The sequence below is a fragment of the Salmo salar genome, chromosome 19 (assembly GCF_965601325.2).
Source record: "Salmo salar chromosome 19, fSalSal1, whole genome shotgun sequence".
Taxonomy (NCBI): domain Eukaryota; kingdom Metazoa; phylum Chordata; class Actinopteri; order Salmoniformes; family Salmonidae; genus Salmo; species Salmo salar.
In genome coordinates, this window is record NC_138309.1 from 43,759,946 (window position 1) to 43,780,213 (window position 20,268).

A 20,268-nucleotide genomic window follows, 5' to 3' on the forward strand; every position below is an offset into this window, starting at 1 on the left:
CTTTAACAGTTAACTGTGGTGTTAGTCTACCTCTGTGTCTATATAGACCTGTCTTTAACAGTTAACTGTGGTGTTAGTCTACCTCTGTGTCTATATAGACCTGTCTTTAACAGTTAACTGTGGTGTTAGTCTACCTCTGTGTCTATATAGACCTGTCTTTAACAGTTAACTGTGGTGTTAGTCTACCTCTGTGTCTATATAGACCTGTCTTTAACAGTTAACTGTGGTGTTAGTCTACCTCTGTGTCTATATAGACCTGTCTTTAACAGTTAACTGTGGTGTTAGTCTACCTCTGTGTCTATATAGACCTGTCTTTAACAGTTAACTGTGGTGTTAGTCTACCTCTGTGTCTATATAGACCTGTCTTTAACAGTTAACTGTGGTGTTAGTCTACCTCTGTGTCTATATAGACCTGTCTTTAACAGTTAACTGTGGTGTTAGTCTACCTCTGTGTCTATATAGACCTGTCTTTAACAGTTAACTGTGGTGTTAGGTCTATATAGACACAGAGGTAGACTGTCTCAACTAGGGAGGAGAGGAAGTTTTCACATTCCACTTTTAAGTGGAACACAAGCAGCTATGTCTAATGCTCTCTCACCTCTAACCTAACTGTCCGTGACATCCTTTTACCATGGTGTTACACACACACACACACACACACACACGTATGTCTATAAGTATCTGAGTGGTAGTGTTGTGGGTCATGTGCTGATGTCATGGGTCACGGTCATCCTGAACTTCCTGTTTTATAAGCGTGGAGGATGTGTGTGCTCCTGTTACATGGTACAGATAACTGCATTCAGTTATCTATATTCAGTACTATAACTGTCATGGTCGTTGGTCAAATGCATTCATGTGAGCTCTCCTTCCTCTCTCTTCCCCCTCCCCTGTCTCTGTCCTTCTCTCTCTTCCCCCTCCCCTGTCTCTGTCCTTCTCTCTCCTTCCTCTCTCTTCCCCCTCCCTTGTCTCTGTCCTTCTCTATACTTCCTCTCTCTTCCCCCTCCCTTGTCTCTGTCCTTCTCTCTCCTTCCTCTCTCTTCCCCCTCCCTTGTCTCTGTCCTTCTCTCTCTTCCCCCTCCCTTGTCTCTGTCCTTCTCTCTCCTTCCTCTCTCTTCCCCCTCCCTTGTCTCTGTCCTTCTCTATACTTCCTCTCTCTTCCCCCTCCCTTGTCTCTGTCCTTCTCTCTCCTTCCTCTCTCTTCCCCCTCCCTTGTCTCTGTCCTTCTCTCTCCTTCCTCTCTCTTCCCCCTCCCTTGTCTCTGTCCTTCTCTCTCCTTCCTCTCTCTTCCCCCTCCCTTGTCTCTGTCCTTCTCTATACTTCCTCTCTCTTCCCCCTCCCTTGTCTCTGTCCTTCTCTATACTTCCTCTCTCTTCCCCCTCCCTTGTCTCTGTCCTTCTCTATACTTCCTCTCTCTTCCCCCTCCCTTGTCTCTGTCCTTCTCTATACTTCCTCTCTCTTCCCCCTCCCTTGTCTCTGTCCTTCTCTCTCCTTCCTCTCTCTTCCCCCTCCCTTGTCTCTGTCCTTCTCTCTCCTTCCTCTCTCTTCCCCCTCCCTCTGTCTCTGTCCTTCTCTCTCCTTCCTCTCTCTTCCCCCTCCCTTGTCTCTGTCCTTCTCTCTCCTTCCTCTCTCTTCCCCCTCCCTTGTCTCTGTCCTTCTCTCTCCTTCCTCTCTCTTCCCCCTCCCTTGTCTCTGTCCTTCTCTCTCCTTCCTCTCTCTTCCCCCCCCCTGTCTCTGTCCTTCTCTATACTTCCTCTCTCTTCCCCCTCCCTTGTCTCTGTCCTTCTCTGTCCTTCCTCTCTCCTTCCTCCCTCTGTCTGTAGGTGCTGCAGCCTGACTGCCCGTACTGCCCTGGTCCCCAGTGTCAGCCTGACTGCCCGTACTGCCCTGGTCCCCAGTGTCAGCCTGACTGCCCGTACTGCCCTGGTCCCCAGTGTCAGCCTGACTGCCCGTACTGCCCTGGTCCCCAGTGTCAGCCTGACTGCCCGTACTGCCCTGGTCCCCAGTGTCAGCCTGGCTGCCCATACTGCCCTGGCCCCCAGTGTCAGCCTGACTGCCCGTACTGCCCTGGTCCCCAGTGTCAGCCTGACTGCCCGTACTGCCCTGGTCCCCAGTGTCAGCCTGGCTGCCCGTACTGCCCTGGTCCCCAGTGTCAGCCTGGCTGCCCGTACTGCCCTGGTCCCCAGTGTCAGCCTGACTGCCCGTACTGCCCTGGCCCCCAGTGTCAGCCTGACTGCCCGTACTGCCCTGGCCCCCAGTGTCAGCCTGACTGCCCGTACTGCCCTGGTCCCCAGTGTCAGCCTGACTGCCCGTACTGCCCTGGTCCCCAGTGTCAGCCTGGCTGCCCGTACTGCCCTGGTCCCCAGTGTCAGCCTGGCTGCCCGTACTGCCCTGGTCCCCAGTGTCAGCCTGGCTGCCCGTACTGCCCTGGTCCCCAGTGTCAGCCTGGCTGCCCGTACTGCCCTGGTCCCCAGTGTCAGCCTGACTGCCCGTACTGCCCTGGCCCCCAGTGTCAGCCTGACTGCCCGTACTGCCCTGGCCCCCAGTGTCAGCCTGACTGCCCGTACTGCCCTGGTCCCCAGTGTCAGCCTGACTGCCCGTACTGCCCTGGTCCCCAGTGTCGCCTGAGTCTTTCCCCCACACTATGGACCTCAACCTTGGGTAGAGCAGTCTTACACACCCCTGGAGAAACTCTCCACCCTCTCTCCTTTCCTCCCTCTTCCCCCTCCCCTGTCTCTGTCCTTCTCTCTCCTTGTCTCCTCCTGTCCCTCTCCATCCCTCTCTCCTCCATCCATCCCTCTCTCCTCTCTGTCTCCCTCTTATTGTCCATTCCCCATCCCCCTGTGTGTGATGATGGCTGATGGTACAGAGTCTCTACAGGCCAGTGTAAACTCCTACTGGCCAGCTTCTCCCATCCACGCTTCCTCTATGTCTGACGAGGAGATGGAGGGACAGGTTCCTGATGAGGTAAACGACATCAACAAGTTTGAAGATGTATTAGCTGTGTGTGTGTGTGTGTGTGTGTGTGTGTGTGTGTGTGTGGTGTGTGTGTGTGTGTGTGTGTGTGTGTGTGTGTGTGTGTGTGTGTGTGTGTGTGTGTGTGTGTGTGTGTGTGTGTGTGTGTGTGTGTGTGTGTGTGTGTGTGTATATACACACAGCTAATACATCTTCAAACTTGTTGATGTTTTATATATATATATATATATATATATATATATATATATATATATATATATATATATATATATATATACACACACACACACACACAGGATATTCATGGTATTACACCACACAACTAAATGCTGACTGCAGGTTCCTTCAGGACCGTGCAACAAGACATGATACAAGAGAAGAATACCGACATCAAGTAAATGTCTCAGTAGAATAGAATAAAAATTTTAGCATCAGTATAAAACAGGAAAGAACAATTTATAGTCCAATATTTACAGGTGTTTTGGGGAAAGTGGGAATAAATTGTGCAGTATTTAGCAATCATAAAAGAGTCTGCTAGCGGTGTGTGTGTGTGTGTGTGTGTACACATCACACCATGTCATTTAGAAAGGCAGAAATCTAAAGGCGCTGGACATTATAGTGTTTATAGTCTATATCAAACTGCTTTATTTTCAACGGTACTCTAACCCAATGCTAACTTTTATAACCTTTCCCCACATTTACCCGTAACATATCCACTTCCTTACATTGTAGATAGACAGGGCCCCTCTCCTGCCCAAGCAGCACCATGCAGGACCCCCGGGGGCCACCGGGAGGCCCCTAGCCTCCCGCCACTGTCCAGAAGACTCGTACTGTATGGTGTACATGATCTTCTTCCTGTTGGGTATCGGCTCCCTGCTGCCCTGGAACTTCTTCATTACAGCTAAACACTACTGGACCTACAAGCTGAGCAATAATACTGACGATCACGGAGAGGAGCCTCGCTCAGACCTTAGTGTGAGTCAGTGAAGTTGTGTGTGTCTACTGCATTAAATCACTTTGACAGCTGTAGGAATTGAAGTGCTCTTTCACTTGCAACACAATTATAAATCGCAATCGGGGCAGCAGGTAGCCTAGTGGGTAGAGCGTTGGACTTGTAACCGAAAGGTTGCAAGATCAAATCCCCGAGCTGACAAGGTACAAATCTGTCGTTCTGCCCCTGAACAAGGCAGTTAACCCACTGTTCCTAGGCCGTCATTGTAAATAAGAATTTGTTCTTAACTGACTTGCCTAGTTAAATAAAGATTACATAGATAATAATCTGTAACAGGTGGGTGTAATTTTAAAGATGATTCTATTGCCAACATGGCTAGCTAAGGTATAAAATATGATACTACAGTGTTAGCCGTTCCAAAAGCCACTTCAGACAAACAGATTGTAATTTTGGTGCCTGTAGAAAGGAGTCATGACGGCAGGTTGTGTTCACAGGGTATAACGTCATGTCATCCTTGGTACTGTGGATCAAATGGAGAACCTGAGCTCTGACCTCATCTATAGCATGTTACTGTACAGCCACTGAGCTCTGACCTCATCTATAGCATGTTACTGTACAGCCACTGAGCTCTGACCTCATCTATAGCATGTTACTGTACAGCCACTGAGCTCTGACCTCATCTATAGCATGTTACTGTACAGCCACTGAGCTCTGACCTCATCTATAGCATGTTACTGTACAGCCACTGAGCTCTGACCTCATCTATAGCATGTTACTGTACAGCCACTGAGCTCTGACCTCATCTATAGCATGTTACTGTACAGCCACTGAGCTCTGACCTCATCTATAGCATGTTACTGTACAGCCACTGAGCTCTGACCTCATCTATAGCATGTTACTGTACAGCCACTGAGCTCTGACCTCATCTATAGCATGTTACTGTACAGCCACTGAGCTCTGACCTCATCTATAGCATGTTACTGTACAGCCACTGAGCTCTGACCTCATCTATAGCATGTTACTGTACAGCCACTGAGCTCTGATGTCATCTATAGCATGTTACTATACAGCCACTGAGCTCTGATGTCATCTATAGCATGTTACTGTACAGCCACTGAGCTCTGACCTCATCTATAGCATGTTACTGTACAGCCACTGAGCTCTGATGTCATCTATAGCATGTTACTGTACAGCCACTGAGCTCTGATGTCATCTATAGCATGTTACTGTACAGCCACTGAGCTCTGATGTCATCTATAGCATGTTACTGTACAGCCACTGAGCTCTGATGTCATCTATAGCATGTTACTGTACAGCCACTGTGTTTCAATTCAGACTAAATCTGCCATTTTCAACCTGCATAAGGGATGACGGGCTGTGAGTGGGAAGGACTATGATGAGTGCCCTGACTGTAAGACTCTCTGGATAAGAGTGTCTGCTAAATGACTAAAATGTAAATGTTTTCCTCTGGCCTTGACAGGAGTACTTTGAGAGCTATCTGGCCATAGCCTCCACTGTGCCTTCAGTCCTCTGTCTAGTCCTCAACTACCTACTAGTTAACAGGTAACCTCCTCTGTTTAGTCCTCAACTACCTACTAGTTAACAGGTAACCTCCTCTGTCTAGTCCTCAACTACCTACTAGTTAACAGGTATTCTCCTCTGTCTAGTCCTCAACTACCTACTAGTTAACAGGTATTCTCCTCTGTCTAGTCCTCAACTACCTACTAGTTAACAGGTAACCTCCTCTGTTTAGTCCTCAACTACCTACTAGTTAACAGGTAACCTCCTCTGTCTAGTCCTCAACTACCTACTAGTTAACAGGTAACACACACATACAAAATACACACAGAGGCCAAATCCCCCTTTCAGAGAACATCATTAGAGGGACCAGATTCAGTCAGCCTATCAGTAGGCCAGGCTATAAACACTGGAGCCAGTGAGGTCACATGTTCTCTCAGCCAAACAGATGGTCTGTTCTGGATATAAAGGACTCAGTATCCTTCCACACTGTGACCTTCATTTTACAGTCCTGCAGTGTGTTTGGACCTTTTAAATGTACGTGTTAAGGGAAGGCATCACTGCTACTTCCTGAAACGAACACGTTTTGGCCTTCTTTAGAGGTTTTCCTTGTATTAGCATCCATTGTCCTCCAAGAGTTGCTGAATCACCTCTACTAAAGGCATTGGGTAAGCCTGATCCCAGATCTGTGTGTGCTGTCTTGCCAACTCCTAGTTACAACTCACGACTGCACAAACAGATCTGGGATCAGTCTGAGACAATGTAGATGTCTACAATTATGAACATAGTCTCCATCCCTCTGGCTGAACAGAATGTTACGTATTAAAGATGTTTTACCCTTGAGCAAGACACTTGACCCCTGATAATTGCTCTAGTGGTTCTACGCTGCGGATGGCCCATTGCCTCCATCCCCTCTGGGTGTGTCTCTGTGGTGAGCATAAAGACACATTTCACTTCTCTGTAAGTTAAGGAAGTACATATTATCTTATGTGTAATTAGTTTAAAGTGGCAGGTAGGTATGAATAACACAATCCCAGTCTCTCATGTGTTGACCAGACCTGGGTTCAAATAGTATTTTAAATCATTTCAAATAGTTTTATATGTGTTTGATTTGAGCTTGCCTGGCACAATGGGACCAACAGAATGGTCTCTAAACTTCAAACCCAGCCCACCTAGCTCTCCAGGTAGGCTAAAGCAAACGCTCAAAAGTATTTGAAAGATTTCAAATAGTACTTGAACCCAGGTCATGTGTTGAGCAGTCTTGCAGTCTAATTTAATCCACTCGAGCTACTTCCTGGTTGATCAGCAACACCATTCCATTAATGCATCCTCATACGTAGGTTTGGTTCGCTCCTAGCAGAACACGGATAGGCGAAGCGAACGTCTTACATAATATTACTGTTGTTTTGTCCCTCGAGCCGCTGTAGCAACAACATAGGCAGAAACACGATCTCAAAAATAAATCAAGAAATGTGTCATAAATGTTGACAGTGACGGCGTTTTAGGGCCTAGCTTGTGCCCTCTCCTCTTTCTCATTGAATGACAGCAAACACATTGAAGAATCACGTCCCACCGTTACTGTGGGTTACTGTTGACCAGTCAGCGACGGTGGGGCATAGACTTCGGCTACCGAACTTCGACTTGCCTCCCTGATGTAAGGGAACGCAGTGCTAGAACAGAGTGATGCCAATCCCTCAGTCAGGCAGTCTCTCTCAGTCAGTCTCTCTCTCTCTGTCTCTCTCAGGTTGTCCCCAGCGGTGCGTATCTTGTCCTCTCTGCTCATCATCTTGGCTGTGTTCATAGTGACCACGGTCATGGTCAAGGTATGTAATATATATATATATATCTACTACTGTTCAAAAGCTTGGGGTCACTTAGAAATGTCCTTGTTTTCATGCAAAGTGAATAGGAAATATAGTCAAGACATTGACAAGGTTATAAATAGTGATTTTTAATTGAAATAATAATTGTGTACTTCCAACTTTGCTTTCGTCATGGAATCCTCCATTTGCAGCAATTACAGCCTTGCAGACCTTTGGCATTCTAGTTGTCAATTTGAGGTAATCTGAAGAGATTTCACCCCATGCTTCCTGAAGCACCTCCCACAAGTTGGATTGGCTTGATGGGCACTTCTTACGTACCATATCATCAAGCTGCTCCCACAACAGCTCAATAGGGCTGAGATCTGGTGACTGTACTGGCCACTCCATTATAGACAGGATACCAGCTGACTGCTTCTTCCCTAAATAGTTATTTCATAGTTTGGAGCTGTGCTTTGGTCATTGTCCTGTTGTAGGAGGAAATTGGCTCCAATTAAGCGCCGTCCACAGGGTATGGCATGGCGTTGCAAAATGGAGTGATAGTCATCCTTCTTCAAGATCCCTTTTACCCTGTACAAATCTCCCACTTTACCACCACCAAAGCACCCCCAGACCATCACATTGCCTCCACCATGATGACAGATGGCATCAAGCACTCATCCAGCATCTTTTATTTTTTTCTGCATCTCACGAATGTTCTTCTTTGTGATCCGAACACCTCAAACTTAGATTAGTCTGTTAAGGACTTTTTTCCAATCTTCCTCTGTCCAGTGTCTGTGTTCTTTTGCCTGTCTTAATATTTTATTTTTATTGGCCAGTCTGAGATATGGCTTTCTCTTTGCAACTCTGCCTAGAAGGCCAGCATCCCAGAGTCGCCTCTTCACTGTTGATGTTGAGACTGGTTTTTGTGGGTACTATTTAAGGAAGCTGCCAGTTGAGGACTTGTGTGGCATCTGTTTCTCACACTAGACACTCTAATGTAATTGTCCTCTTGCTCAGTTGTGCACCGGGGCCTCCCACTCCTCTTTCTATTCTGGTTAGAGCCAGTTTGTGCTGTTTTGTGAAGGGAGTAGTACACAGCGTTGTACGAGATCTTCAGTTTCTTGGCAATTTCTCGCATGGAATAGCCTTCATTTCTCAGAACAAGAATAGACTGACGAGTTTCAGAAGAAAGGTCTTTGTTTCTGGCCATTTTGAGCCTGTAATCGAACCCACAAATGCTGATGCTCCAGATACTCAACTAGTCTAAAGAAGGCCAGTTTTATTGCTTCTTTAATAAGGACAACAGTTTTCAGCTGTGCTAACATAATTACAAAAGGGTTTTCTAATGATCAATTAGCCTTTTAAAATGATCAACTTGGATTAGCTAACACAATGTGTTATTGGAACACAGGAGTGATGGTTGCTGATAATGGGCCTCTGTACGCCTATGTAGATATTCCATAAAAAAATCTGCCGTTTCCAGCTACAATAGTCATTTACAACATTAACAATGTCTACACTGTATTTCTGATCAATTTGATGTTATTTTAATGGACAAAAAATGTGCTTTTTTGTTTCAAAAACAAGGACATTTCTAAGTGAAGCTAAACTTTTGAACGGTAGTGTGTATATATGGCTTTACAAAATGACATGGTAACATGGTTTATTGTGTAAATGTCAAGTCTGTAATGTACAGTTCATTTTGTATACAGCCGTAATGTACAGTACCAGTCAAAAGTTTGGACACACCTACTCATTCCAGGGTTTTTCTTTATTTTTACTTTTTTCTACATTGTAGAATAATAGTGAAGACATCAAAACTATGAAATAACATACATGGGAATCATGTAGTAACCAAAAAAATATATTTTATATTTGAGCAGTCACCCTTTGCATTGGCATTCTCTCAACCAGCTTCATGAGGTAGTCACCTGGAATGCATTTCAATTAACAGGTGTGCCTTGTTAAAAGTTAATTTGTGGAATTTCTTTCCTTCTACAATGTAGAAAATAGTAAAAGTAAAGAACCCTGGAATGAGTAGGTGTGTCTAAACTTGTGACTGGTACTGTATGCGTGTCTAAGACAGTTTTCACCTCAGGACATTAAAGTTGATACTGCTGTACAGGTGGATTCGTCTGGCTGTAGAGAACAGTTCTTCTTTGGGACTTTAGCCAGTGTTGCTATGGTCAGTGGGGCATCCAACCTCTTCTCTGGCTCTGTGTTCGGGATCAGTGGGCATTTCCCCATGAGGATATCACAGGCACTCATATCAGGTATTACACACACACACACACACACACACACACACACACACACACACACACACACACACACACACACACACACACACACACACACTTAGTCTCTCATATTGGGAAGATGAATCTGTCTACATACCATACTTAGCCAATATTATATACCCAACAGTCTAATCTACATGATAACAAACCATAGCATACCTGAACTGTTCCCTTTGAGACTCTCTGTATCTGCTTACATTGATGCCTCATAACCTGGGCTTTCATACCAACAACTGAAACTCTCATCAGCTGATTTGACTTCCTTCTCCTGCTTAATCCAGACATCATTTTATAACAGCATAACACAGTCAGTCCTTTTGCTCTCTCCCCCCATCCCTCTCTCATCCCTTTCCCCATCCCTCTCTCCCCATCGCTCACTCCCTCTTTCCCCATCCCTCTTTCCCCATCCCTCTCTCATCCCTTTCCCCATCCCTCTCTCCCCATCGCTCACTCCCTCTTTCCCCATCCCTCTTTCCCCCATCCCTCTCTCCCCCATCCCTCTCTCCCCCATCCCTCTCTCCCCCATCCCTCTCTCCCCCATCCCTCTCTCCCCCTCTCCCCCATCCCTCTCTCCCCCATCCCTCTCTCCCCCATCCCTCTCTCCCCCATCCCTCTCTCCCCCATCCCTCTCTCCCCCATCCCTCTCTCCCCATCCCTCTCTCCCCATCCCTCTCTCCCCATCCTTCTCTCCTCATCCCTCTCTCTCCTCATCCCTCTCTCTCCCCATCCCTCTCTCCCTCCCCCATCCCTCTCTCCCTCCCCCATCCCTCTCTCCCTCCCCCATCCCTCTCTCCCTCCCCCATCCCTCTCTCCCTCCCCCATCCCTCTCTCCCTCCCCCATCCCTCATCCCTCTCTCCCCCCCCCATCCCTCATCCCTCTCTCCCCCATCCCTCTATCCCTCTCTCCCCCATCCCTCTCTCCCCATCCTTCTCTCCCCATCCCTCTCTCCCCCTCCCCCATCCCTCTCTCCCTCCCCCATCCCTCTCTCCCTCCCCCATCCCGCTCTCCCCCATCCCGCTCTCCCTCTCTCCCCCTCCCCCATCCCTCTCTCCCTCCCCCATCCCGCTCTCCCCCATCCCGCTCTCCCTCTCTCCCCCTCCCCCATCCCTCTCTCCCTCCCCCATCCCTCTCTCCCTCCCCCATCCCTCTCTCCCTCCCCCATCCCGCTCTCCCCCATCCCGCTCTCCCTCTCCCCCATCCCGCTCTCCCCCATCCCGCTCTCCCCCATCCCGCTCTCCCTCTCCCCCATCCCTCTCTCTCCCCCATCCCTCTCTCTCCCCCATCCCGCTCTCTCTCCCCCATCCCGCTCTCTCTCCCCCATCTCTCTCTCTCTCCCCATCCCTCTCTCCCTCCCCCATCCCGCTCTCCCCCATCCCGCTCTCCCCCATCCCGCTCTCCCCCATCCCCGCTCTCCCCTCTCCCCCATCCCGCTCTCCCCCATCCCTCTCTCTCCCCCATCCCTCTCTCTCCCCCATCCCGCTCTCTCTCCCCCATCCCGCTCTCTCTCCCCCATCTCTCTCTCTCTCCCCATCCCTCTCTCCCCAACCCCCTCTTCCACTCCCTCATCCCTCTCTCTCTCCCCATCCCTTTCTCCTCCTCCCTCATCCCTCTGTCTCTCCCCCATCCCTCTCTCTCCCCCATCCCGCTCTCTCTCCCCCATCCCGCTCTCTCTCCCCCATCTCTCTGTCTCTCCCCCATCCTTCTCTCCCCATCCCTATCTCCCTCCCCCATCCCGCTCTCCCCCTTTCCGCTCTCCCCCTCCCCATCCCTCTCTCCCCCTCCCGGTCTCCCCATCACTCTCTCTCCCCCATCTCTCTCTCTCCCCCATCTCTCTCTCTCCCCATCCCTCTCTCTCCCCCATTCCTTCCCTCTCCCATCCCGCTCTCCCCCATCCCTCTCTCCCTCCCCCATCCCGCTCTCTCCCCCATCCCTCTCTCTCTCCCCCATCCCCCTCTCTCTCTCCCCCTCCCGGTCTCCCCCATCCCGCTCTTACCCCTCCCCATCCCTCTCTCCCCCATCTCTCTCTCTCTCTCCCCCATCTCTCTCTCTCTCCCCATCCCTCTCTCCCCAACCCTCTCTCCCCCTCCCTCATCCCTCTCTCTCTCCCCATCCTTCTCTCCCCATCCCTATCTCCTCCTCCCTCATCCCTCTCTCTCTCCCCCATCCTTCTCTCCCCATCCCTATCTCCCTCCCCCATCCCGCTCTCCCCCTTTCCGCTCTCCCCCTCCCCTTTCCGCTCTCTCCCTCCCCTTTCCGCTCTCTCCCCCATCCCCGTCTCCCCCATCCCCCTCTCTCTCTCCCCCTCCCGGTCTCCCCCATCCCGCTCTTACCCCTCCCCATCCCTCTCTCCCCATCACTCTCTCTCCCCCATCTCTCTCTCTCTCTCCCCCATCTCTCTCTCTCTCCCCATCTCTCTCTCTCTCCCCATCCCTCTCTCTCCCCCATTCCTTCCCTCTCCCCATCCCGCTCTCCCCCCTCCCTCTCTCCCTCCATCCCCCTCCCTCTCTCCCAGGCCAGGCTATGGGTGGTACAATCAGTGCAATAGCCTCCATAGTGGACTTGGCAGCAGCTAAAGATGTGACTGACAGCGCTCTAGCTTACTTCCTGACGGCTGATGTCTTCATCCTTCTCTGTATCATCATGTACCTGCTGCTGCCCAAACTGGCTTACTCACGGTAGACACACACACACACACACACACACACGCACAGCAATCTCACTCTCACCATATCAATCAAATGTATTTATAAAGCCCTTCTTACATCAGCTGATATCTCAAAGTGCTGTACAGAAACCCAGCCTCAAACCCCAAACAGCAAGCAATGCAGGTGTAGGAGCACGGTGGCTAGGAAAAACTCCCTAGAAAGGCCAAAACCTAGGAAGAAACCTAGAGAGGAACCAGGCTATGAGGGGTGGCCAGTCCTCTTCTGGCTGTGCCGGGTGAAGATTATAACAGAACATGGCCAAATGTTCATAGATGACCAGCAGGGTCAATAATAATCACAGTGGTTGTAGAGGGTGCAACAGGTCAGCACCTCAGGAGTAAATGTCAGTTGGCTTTTCATAGCCGAGCATTCAGAGGTCGAGACAGCAGGTGCGGTAAAGAGGGAGAGAGTTGAAAACAGCAGGTCTGGGACAAGGTAGCACATCCGGTGAACAGGTCAGGGTTCCATAGCCACAGGCAGAACAGTTGAAACTGGAGCAGCAGCAGGTGGACTGGGGACAGCGGGTGGACTGGGGACAGCGGGTGGACTGGCTACTGAAGGCCAAACGTCATTACAGGGTACACCTAATATAGACTGTACAATGATGTGCATGCACACGTGTCAGAGAGGCTGAGGGAGATGTGGAGAGAGATAATGAGGAACTGTAGTGACTCTGAGTTTTGTCTTGTTGTGGTCAGGCAAACCACAGTTAAATGAAACTAGTCTCCTCTCCCGAAACCAAGGAAAAAGGCTTTATTGATACTGAGAATAAAATAAACACTTCCCAGTTTCTGTTTGTTAAAACCTTTTGATATGAGCCTTTGTCAAAAAACTTCTCACAGATGTCTCCTTTGACCCAGAAGTAAACCAGGAAGTGTTTTGAACAAAAGCTTGTTGGACGTATTTTATACTATTCAGCATTAACTTCTGTTTGTTCTAATACATTACAAGTGCTAAAGGTCAATGACTTCTTACTAAATGACTTAATTACATAGAGAGACAACATATTATAGACCTTTTAATATTACATTATAAAGGCTTATACATAGTTCTAACAAGTAATAAAGCATATACTGACAGGTGTTACCAATGTTATTGCATAGATGATACATGATTTAAATGTTGCATACCGTGATGTCGATTAAGGCAGCACTTCTCTGATTCAGAGGGGTTGAATGCGGAAGACACATTTCAATTGAATGAATTCAGTTGTACAACTGACTTAGGTATCTCCCCTTTTTCCCTTTCCCTACTGAAACCGTTTCCCTTCCTCAGGCACTACATGCTGGCAGCAGAGTTTAACAGTGCAGGGTCTCAACCAGAGCCCCGTGATGAGGTGGACGGCCAGGAGGGGGCACCAACGAGCACGGTCTCCTCCGTGTCCATCCCTCCTCTAAAACCCATCCTTCAGAAGACATGGCTCCTGGGTTTCTGTGTCTTCTACGTGTTCTTCATCTCCATAACGGTGTTCCCTGCCGTCTCCTCTGGGATCCAGGTAGAAGGACTAAGATGTCGCCTTATTAACAATGACAGTTCTGAGGAGGGTAAACAGAGCTGCTAGTCTAGAACGCAAACTGTATTCTAAAACAATAGTCAACTTGGGGACAATTAAGTTATTATCTTGTCTTTTATGTTATATTATGTAGTCTTCTCTTCTCTGTCTGTTAACCAGGACAGCGTGTTGTCTTCTCTTCTCTGTCTGTTAACCAGGACAGCGTGTAGTCTTCTCTTCTCTGTCTGTTAACCAGGACAGCGTGTAGTCTTCTCTTCTCTGTCTGTTAACCAGGACAGCGTGTAGTCTTCTCTTCTCTGTCTGTTAACCAGGACAGCGTGTAGTCTTCTCTTCTCTGTCTGTTAACCAGGACAGCGTGTAGTCTTCTCTTCTCTGTCTGTTAACCAGGACAGCGTGTAGTCTTCTCTTCTCTGTCTGTTAACCAGGACAGCGTGTAGTCTTCTCTTCTCTGTCTGTTAACCAGGACAGCGTGTAGTCTTCTCTTCTCTGTCTGTTAACCAGGACAGCGTGTAGTCTTCTCTTCTCTGTCTGTTAACCAGGACAGCGTGTAGTCTTCTCTTCTCTGTCTGTTAACCAGGACAGCGTGTAGTCTTCTCTTCTCTGTCTGTTAACCAGGACAGCGTGTAGTCTTCTCTTCTCTGTCTGTTAACCAGGACAGCGTGTAGTCTTCTCTTCTCTGTCTGTTAACCAGGACAGCGTGTAGTCTTCTCTTCTCTGTCTGTTAACCAGGACAGCGTGTAGTCTTCTCTTCTCTGTCTGTTAACCAGGACAGCGTGTAGTCTTCTCTTCTCTGTCTGTTAACCAGGACAGCGTGTTGTCTTCTCTTCTTAGTCTGTTAACCAGAAGAGTGGCAGCCCCTGGACAACAACATACTTCACCCCCATCACCAGGTGAGAATCAGACTGATTTGGCTCTTTATCTTGTCAGTAGGTGTCTAAATTAAATCAAATTGTATTTGTCACATGCGCTGAATACAACAAGTGTAGACCTTACCGTAAAATGCTTACTTACAAGCCGTTAACCAACAATGCAGTTTTATGAAAAATAAGAGGTTAAGAAAATATTTACTAAATAAACAAAAGTAAAAAATACATTTAAAAAAAGAATAATAACAATAACGAGGCTATATACAAGGGGTACTGGTACTGAGTCAATGTGCGGGGGTACAGGTTAGTCAAAGTAATTGAGGTAATTTGTACATTTAGGTAGGGGTAAAGTGACTGCATAGATAATAAACAGTGAGTAGCAGCCACATTTAAAAAAAGGGGGGGGGGGGGGGGGTGTAGTCTGGGTGGCCATTTGATTCATTGTTCAGCAGTCTTATGGCTTGGGGGTAGAAGCTGTTTAGAAGCATCTTGGACCTAGACTTGGCGTTCCGGTACCGCTTTCCGTGAGGTAGCAGAGAGAACAGTCTATGACTAGGGTGGCTGGAGTTTTTGACAATTTTTAGGGCCTTCCTCTGACACCGCTTGGGACAGAGATCCTGGATGGCAGGAAGCTTGGCCCCAGTGATGTACTGGGCCGTACACACTACCCTCTGTATTGCCCTGTGGTCAAATGCCGAGCAGTTGCCGTACCAGGCAGTGATGCAACAGGTCAGGATGCTCCTGATGGTGCAGCTGTAGAACTTGTTGAGGATCTGAGGACCCATGCCAAATCTTTTCAGTCTCCTAAGGGGGGAAAAGGGGTTGTCGTGCCCTCTTCACAGCTGTCTTGGTGTGCTTGGACCATGATAGTTTGTTGGTGATGTGGACACCAAGGAACTTGAAGCTCTCGACCTGCTTCACTACAGCCCCGTCGATGAGAATGTGGGTGTCTTGGTCACGTTCATGGAGAGGTTGTTGTCCTTGCACCACACTGCCAGGTCTCTGGCCTCCTCCCTATAGGCTGTCTCATCGTTGTTGGCGATCAGGCCTACCACTGTGTCTTTGGAAAATGAACGATGGTGTTAGAGTCGTGCTTGATCACGCAGTCGTGGGTGAACAGGGCGTACAGGAGGGGACTAAGCACGCACCCCTGAGGGGCCCCGGTGTTGAGGATCACGTGGCGGATGTGTTGCTACCTACCCTTACGACCTGGGGGCGGCACGTCAGGAAGTCCAGGATCCAGTTGCAGAGGGAGGTGTTTAGTCCCAGGGTCCTTAGCTTAGCAATGAGCTTTGAGGGCACTATGGTGTTGAACGCTGAGCTGTAGTCAATGAATAGCATTCTCACATAGGTGTTCCTTTTGTCCCAGTGGGAAAGGGCAGTGTAGAGTGCAATAGAGGATTGCATCATCTATGGATCTGTTGGGGCGGTATGCACATTGGAGTGGGTCTAAGGTTTCTGGGATGATGGTGGTGTTGATGTGAGCCATGACCAGCCTTTCAAAGCACTTCATGGCTACAGACATGAATGTTACGGGTCTGTAGTCATTTAGGCAGGTTGCCTCGGCATTCTTGGGTACAGGGTGGTCTACTTGAAACATGTTGGTATTACAGACTCAGACAGGGAGAGGTTGAAAACACTTGCCAGTTGGTCAGCGCATGCTTTGAGTACAAGTCCTGGTAATCCGTCTGGCCCTGTGGCCTTGTGAATGTTGACCTGTTTAAAGGTCTTACTCACATATGGAGAGCGTGATCACACAGTCGTCATGCATGCTTCAGTGTTGCTTGCCTTGAAGCGCACATAAAGTAATTTAACTCGTCTCGTAGGCTCGTATCACTGGGAAGCTCATGACTGGGCTTCCCTTTGTAGTCTGTAATAGTTTGCAAGCCTTGCCACATCTGACGAGCATCAGAGACGGTGTAGTAGGATTCAATCTTAGTCCTGTATTGACGCTTTGCCTGTTTGATGGTTCGTCTGAGGGCATAGCGGGATTTCTTATAAGCGTCCAGGTTAGTGTCCCGTTCCTTGAAGTGGCAGCTCTACCCTTTAAGTCAGTGTGGATGTTGTTTGTAATCCATGGCTTCTGGTTGGGATATGTACGTACGGTCACTGTGGGGATGAGGTCATTGATGCACTTATTGATGAAGCCGGTGACTGATGTGGTGTACTCCTCAATGCCATTGGATGAATCCGGAACATATTCCAGTCTGTGCTGTAAAACAGTCCTGTAGTGTAACATCCACGTCATCTGACCACTTCCTTATTGAACGAGTCACTGGTGCTTCCTGCTTTACTTTTTGCTTGTAACCTGGAATCAGGAGGATATAATTATGGTCAGATTTGCCAAATGGAGGGTGAGGGAGAGTTTTGTATGCGTCTCTGTGTGTGGGGTAAAGGTGGTCTAGAGTTTTGTTCCACATGTGACATGCTGATAGAAATGAGGAAAAACAGATTTAAGTTTTCCAGCATTAAAGTCCCCTGTCACTAAGAGCTGGATGACAATTTTCTTGTTTGCTTATGGCCTTATACAGCTAGTTAATGCGGTCTTAGTGTATCTATGTATGTATGCTTGATATGACATCACATGTATGCACAGGGCTTGTATTCAGAAAGCGTTACAGAGGAGGAGGGCTGATCTAGGATCAGTTTTGGCTTTTTAGATCATAATGAAATTGATTACATGAACAGGGAGAACCTGATTCTAGATCACCCTCTGAGACGCTTTATGACCTGATCCTAGATCACCTACTCTGAGACTCTTTATGAATATGGACCATGGGGATAATGAAGTCATTATCTTCTCTCCAGCTTCTTCCTCTACAACGTGGCTGACTTCTGTGGTCGTCAGGCCACGGCCTGGCTGCAGGTTCCAGGCCCCACCAGTAGAGTCCTCCCTGCCCTGGTCCTCTCCCGGACAGTCCTGGTGCCTCTCCTCATGTTCTGCAACTACCAGGTATAGAAAAGGAGAGAACGTCCTCAACTCTTATCCTCTAGTGGAAATAAGGTAAAGGGTGCTTGGAGGAGCCAACGTGGATTAGCCAGTCTGTCTGTGCTATCATGCCAACTCCTTGTCACTTGGCTAGACAATGACCAGGCAGTCGATCACATCAAAGATTTTTTTTTAATTAAAAGACCAGCACTCAGTTGAATATAAGCTTTGTTAAAAATAAAAAAATTGTTTAAAATAAAAAAACTTTTTTTATTCTTATTGCAACACGTCTTAATAGTCTTTTTAGTAACACCTATGTAGTACATGTGTATAATGCTTTATAACGTCCTTTATAATGCCTTATAATACACTTATGTGTTATGAAATTGACTATTAGCTTTTTTTCTCCCCCCTGTAACTACCCAAGAGGGCCAGCGCTTTGATTGTGTCCCAAATGGCACCCTATTCCCTATATATAGTGCACTACTTTTGACCATGGTCTATATGGCACTAGTGCACTACTTTTGACCAGGACCCAACCTTCGCTTTCATTTAGTTTGTCTTATAGCAACTTGTCTTTAATAATCATTTTCTTTGTGTAACCTCTAGCCCAGAGACCACCTTCACACGGTCCTCTTCAGCCACGACCTCTTTCCTGTCTTCTTCATCTGTCTCCTGGGCATCACCAACGGGTACCTGGGCACCTTGCCCATGATCTACGGACCCAAGGTGGTGCCACGGGACCTGGCGGAGCCCACAGGCGTGGTGATGAGCTTCTTCCTGACTTTGGGACTGGCTGTGGGATCGGCCTTATCTGTGTTGATAGTGCACTTCATCTGAAGAGGAGGAGGAGACAGGAGGACAAAGATGGCAAATCCAGGCTGACTTCTCCAACAAGCTTGGTCTCAATGCAGAATCCGACATTTGTCCATAAACGTCAAATTGCAAAGGTTAAATTTAGGCATTAACTCTGAATGGTTAAGGTTTGGGATTAGGGTTAAAACAAAAAGTACTTGGATTGAACTCATGACCCTCGGTGCCGAAGCTCACGGCATACGCCCATCCAGCATCCCAGTCCACAACGGCCTACTTGATGGTTGTTCCACAACGCCCTACACTCACCGTTGTTCCTACTGGCCCGTTTTGAAGTCATCTCCCGACGTCCTGCTTACCTTGGACGGACGTCGAATTTCACAGTGGATCTTGAGCGACCTGGCTGGACTTCTCTGTTCTCATAGTCCACTGTATCCTGAGGAGGAGGAGGAGGAGGAGGAGGAAGACCCAGATTCAATCAGATAAAGCGACAGCAGACACCCACGTAAATGTATGGATTGTTTGTATGATTTGACCAAAGGCATTACAGAGTTGGTTCAGTTCTCTCCATGTAATATAACAAGTCATCTATATTTCCTGTTTTTGATAGTTTAATAATAAATGGTTAAGTCCTTTTGTCGGTTCTTCTCCCTTCCACCCATCACATTGGTTATCATCGCAGAGGTTTAATAAGAAGTGGAGAATACGTTCAAGATGTCCGACCATTGTTTAAGATAATCTACTCACGTTCACCTATGCTCTGGGGCCCTAAGCGACCACTTACGTCGCTTATGGTTGGAGCCGGCCCTGCATAACACCACATTGTGTTTATGTACATGCATCATGTTCGTGATGTTGCCAACCCTTTAAAGCCAGCTAATATGTAGGATGACTCGTTAGAGAGAACAGAAATAGAAGGCCTGCTGCATGAAAACAGCTAGATGACTGACTGGCTGCTACTGCATGAAAACAGCTAGAAGGCTGGCTGGCTGCTACTGCATGAAAACAGATTTCTACACACCCCTTTTAGCCATGCCCTAGGCCTAGCTGTATTTCTACACACCCCATTTAGCCATACCCTAGGGTTGGCTGTATTTCTACACACCCCATTTAGCCATACCCTAGGGTTAGCTGTATTTCTACACATCCCATTTAGCCTTACCCTAGGGTTAGCCCCAACACCCCCAAACTATTTCCAGCTATGCACACAAATAGGCTACATACCATTGTGATCGTACATTTGGCAAATTCTTAGTCTGGATTATTCTCTTGGGTCAAAGTGAACTGTTATTTTGGGACCTAGGCTACTTGTATCAATTGGTATAGATTAACTTCATGATGATGAGTTTCTACATGCTTGCCCTCCAGTGGTCACTACCACTCTCCAGACTGGTATTGGAAATCCTAGGTGGACAGGCAGACAGAAAGACGTACTGGCAGGCTGGGCAACAGAATCAAATGCAAATGTTGTAGTTAATCGTGTAATTACCTTGACATACTTTTCAGATAGTGGCTAGACCGAAGCCACAGAGTCGACTTTATTCTAAACGTTAAAGTAAAATAAGCAGAACCTAATCAAGCTAATGTATACAGTAAAACGGGTTGCTAGCCCGTTAGCAGAACACACGGTGGGTTGCTAGCCGGTTAGCAGAACACACTATGGGTTGCTAGCCCGTTAGCAGAACACACTATGGGTTGCTAGCCCGTTAGCATAGCAGAACACACGGTGGTTGCTAGCCCGTTAGCAGAACAGAACACACTGTGGGTTGCTAGCCCGTTAGCATAGCAGAACACACGGTGGGTTGCTAGCCCGTTAGCAGAACAGAACACACGGTGGGTTGCTAGCCCGTTAGCATAGCAGAACACACGGTGGTTGCTAGCCCGTTAGCAGAACAG

At 48.0% G+C, this 20,268-nt stretch overlaps 1 protein-coding gene across 2 annotated transcripts; it reads left to right on the plus strand.

Annotated features, from left to right (window-relative positions):
- The first annotated feature begins 2,698 nt into the window (after positions 1-2,698).
- On the plus strand, positions 2,699-19,006 carry slc29a3 (solute carrier family 29 member 3). Of its 2 annotated transcripts, none has more exons than XM_045702317.2 (10): positions 2,699-2,964; positions 3,706-3,948; positions 5,406-5,488; positions 7,188-7,266; positions 9,371-9,518; positions 12,059-12,221; positions 13,527-13,746; positions 14,570-14,654; positions 17,439-17,583; positions 18,169-19,006. In XM_045702317.2, exons 1-10 carry the CDS (start codon positions 2,848-2,850, stop codon positions 18,272-18,274), a joined length of 1,389 nt encoding a protein of 462 aa, XP_045558273.1. In that variant the 5' UTR covers positions 2,699-2,847; the 3' UTR covers positions 18,275-19,006. The 2 variants fall into 2 exon arrangements, with proteins under 2 accessions (XP_045558273.1, XP_014013460.1); XM_014157985.3 differs by having other exon boundaries at positions 14,596-14,654.
- Positions 19,007-20,268: the final 1,262 nt, after the last annotated feature.